Here is a 2,976-nt window from a genome sequence, read left to right on the forward strand (position 1 = left end):
ACTCAGCGTCGCCCATTGGTGGATTCAAGGATCCACCAAATGCAATATTGACATTAAAACCAAGTCCATCATCAGCGCCACACTCGTCAGGGGATCCAGTCCCTGGGAAAAAATTACCTTCATCATGCCGATGTATTGATATGTACAAGACACTGGGATCATTATAGAACATCTGCTGTGTGGCATTACCATGATGAACGTCCTGAAAAGAAAAAAATTTTTTAAAAGAAAAATCAAATGGAATATTGGATGACATAAATACGGAATTGGATAAGATGGCTGCTTTCTTCTCAATTACAACTTCTGTTCTTTCTCATCTCAATAATTAAATCTCATGCTTCATTACTCATTATAATACGTATCACGCAGGCATGACTGCATGGTTATGAAGTTTGCCATGGAACCATGTGGTTATGGGTTCAAACTCACTGCTTGAGCATCGTTGGGTAATGTTCTGTAAGAGGCTTGTAGGTGGACCAATTCTTTGTGAGTGAAACTGGAAGACAGAACTGAAGAAGCACGATGTATATACATGTGTAAGTTTGTGTAAATGATTTCATAAATCTCCTGTCTTTCTGTGTGTTCACTAACAATAGGCAGAAGAGCCACACCATCAACACAGGAAGTCAACCATGAAAACACAACCAGGCTTTTGTACAAGCTTTGTAAACAAAAAGGCTCGTAACCAAGTTTGGGCTGTTTGTTATTTGACAGACTATGGCATTATTACCTCCCTTGGAAACCAAGGCATCCAACCAGTGAATATTTGTCTCCACGAATTTTGCTTGATCCATACACTGAACATTGTTTCAAATTTTGGCACAGGGCCAGAAATACAGGAAGAGGGGATTAGTTGATTACACTGATCCCAGTGCTCAACTGGTCCTTATTTTATCAACTCTGAAAGGAGGACAAAAGGCAAAGAGGACATCAGTGAGATTTTGGAAGAAGAAATGCCACCAAGCTAATGGTTCCGTCAGCTCCCCATCTTCATACCTGATAATATTTGAAAACTTAGTTTGATGAAGAAGGAACAAACGGTGGGGCGGGGGGGGAGGGGGTTATTACAATTCGATGATTCCTGAAGTCTGGAAAACATTAATTCTCATGAAAGAAACAAGGAGAAGTCTGCAGTCAAGAATGTCTCTTCTAACACCAAACAACTATCAAAAGATGGTTTTTTGTCTTTTTACTTGTTCCAGTCACTGGATTATGGCCATGAGAGGGCAGCACTTGGAATGGTTTACTTGATCTGGTATTTAGTCTATTGTTCCCTCTGGCTGAACTGCTAAGTTATGGGTATGTAAACAAACAAACACCAGTTATGAAACAGGGGAGCAGGGTGAGATAAACATGTACACAGAGATTCCCACATGGATACAACAGGTTCCCACACAGTTTTGCCTGCCACATTCACTCAGCTGCAGTTGGCCCCTGGGTTGTAGCAGAAGACATTCGTCCAAGGTGCTGCATGGTAGGATTCTACTGAAACCCACACAACCGATGCCAGTACCTATAAAAGAAACTATTCGATACACGTTATTATGTTCACGTACCCAATCTAGAATGAGGATTTTCTCCACCTTCATTTTCTCCCGTAGTTGTTTGGCCGCAATAGCAATAGAGTTAAAATAACAGAAACCCCTGCAGGAATAGACGAAAAAAAGAAGAAAAAAAAAACAAAATAGGACAAACATTAAAACATTATTGTATAATTAAACCAAGTAATTATATAGAACTGCATTAATGAATTTCTAAGATTATAAAGAGAGAGAGAGAGAGAAAGAGAGAGAGAGAGACGTGGAAAGGGAAAAAGTTACAGCATGAGTTTTTTCAACAGGATGTTATACTGTAGACGTTACTTACATAGCTTGTTGTGCTTCTGCATGATGACCTGGGGGTCGGACAACTGCCATGCCATTCTGTTGAGATAAAACATTAACTTAGATGTAAACACAACTGAAAATGATTACAATAAATAGCAAACCATGGTTCAATCGGAATGATAAGATGGAGGAGAAGGTGAAGAGGAGAAATATGATGAGGTGGAAAACAGGGATGAAGAAGAACTGGTGTCAGCATCACTGCTGCCAACACCATTTCACATCTGCTTTGCCATGGTGCCAAACATTGGGTAGATATCTGTTTCGTTGATCCTCTCCCTTCTTATCTATGAAACCCAACCAACATTTGACCATTTCTTCTTCTCTATCCTTCTTAGTCTTTCTCTGCCAGGAGAAGATTCTACTGTTAGCACCTTTCTTTCTGGTCAGTGGCATTCATTTACATCCCACATCCGCACCAGCACATACTTCTCTATTACAGATATTGGGTGAGACTGTGACACTGTTCTTTTCTGCTTAGATGATCTCACGCAAGAAGCAGGAATGACAGATGGAAACTGTAGGGAAGCCTGCCATGTACATGTGTACACACACACACGTACATATAACAGGCTTCCATAAAGTTTCCATCAAGCAATTCCATTTAGTCAGCCTGACTCAAAAGTAGAAGACTCTTGACCAAGGTGTCCATGAGTAGGACTGAACCTAAGTCCATACGGCTGAGAGGCAAGTGTTTAACCGCCCCCCCCCCATCTGTTAGCTTTCCAATAAATCATTCACAACTCACTTCTCTCTTCAGTTTTCTCAGAAGCACAATGTTATGATAAAACAAAATATAGACTAGGACGAATCATCATCATCATCATCATCATCCTCCTCATCCTCATCCTCATCATCATCCGCACTCCATGCTTGCAGGGGTTGGATAGTCTGACAGGATCTGATGTGTCTAAGGACTGCATCGTGCTCCAATGTCCGTTTTGTCAAAGTTTCTAAGGCTGGACGGCCTCCTCAACCCCTCCAACTAGTTCTTTTTCTAGTCTGGACTAGGGGCCCTTTTTTTCTTTACATGGCCCCTGCATTATAGTGGTTACTATGCAGTTCACAGGACTATGAACACTGGTGCGGGGGG

General features: G+C 41.2%; 1 protein-coding gene across 1 annotated transcript in view; it reads right to left on the minus strand.

The window, feature by feature from the left end:
• Nucleotides 1-2,976, minus strand: part of LOC106877934 (histone deacetylase 4) — a 224,265-nt gene that overhangs the window by 7,344 nt on the left and 213,945 nt on the right. The window contains exons 20-22 of the mRNA XM_052971386.1: nt 1,867-1,922; nt 1,557-1,644; nt 1-202 (exon numbers count right to left, since the gene is read on the minus strand). Of these exons, the coding sequence (XP_052827346.1) occupies nt 1-202; nt 1,557-1,644; nt 1,867-1,922 (346 nt within the window). The remainder of the gene's footprint in view (nt 203-1,556; nt 1,645-1,866; nt 1,923-2,976) is intronic.

This window comes from Octopus bimaculoides, chromosome 10, assembly GCF_001194135.2.
Source record: "Octopus bimaculoides isolate UCB-OBI-ISO-001 chromosome 10, ASM119413v2, whole genome shotgun sequence".
Lineage (NCBI taxonomy): Eukaryota > Metazoa > Mollusca > Cephalopoda > Octopoda > Octopodidae > Octopus > Octopus bimaculoides.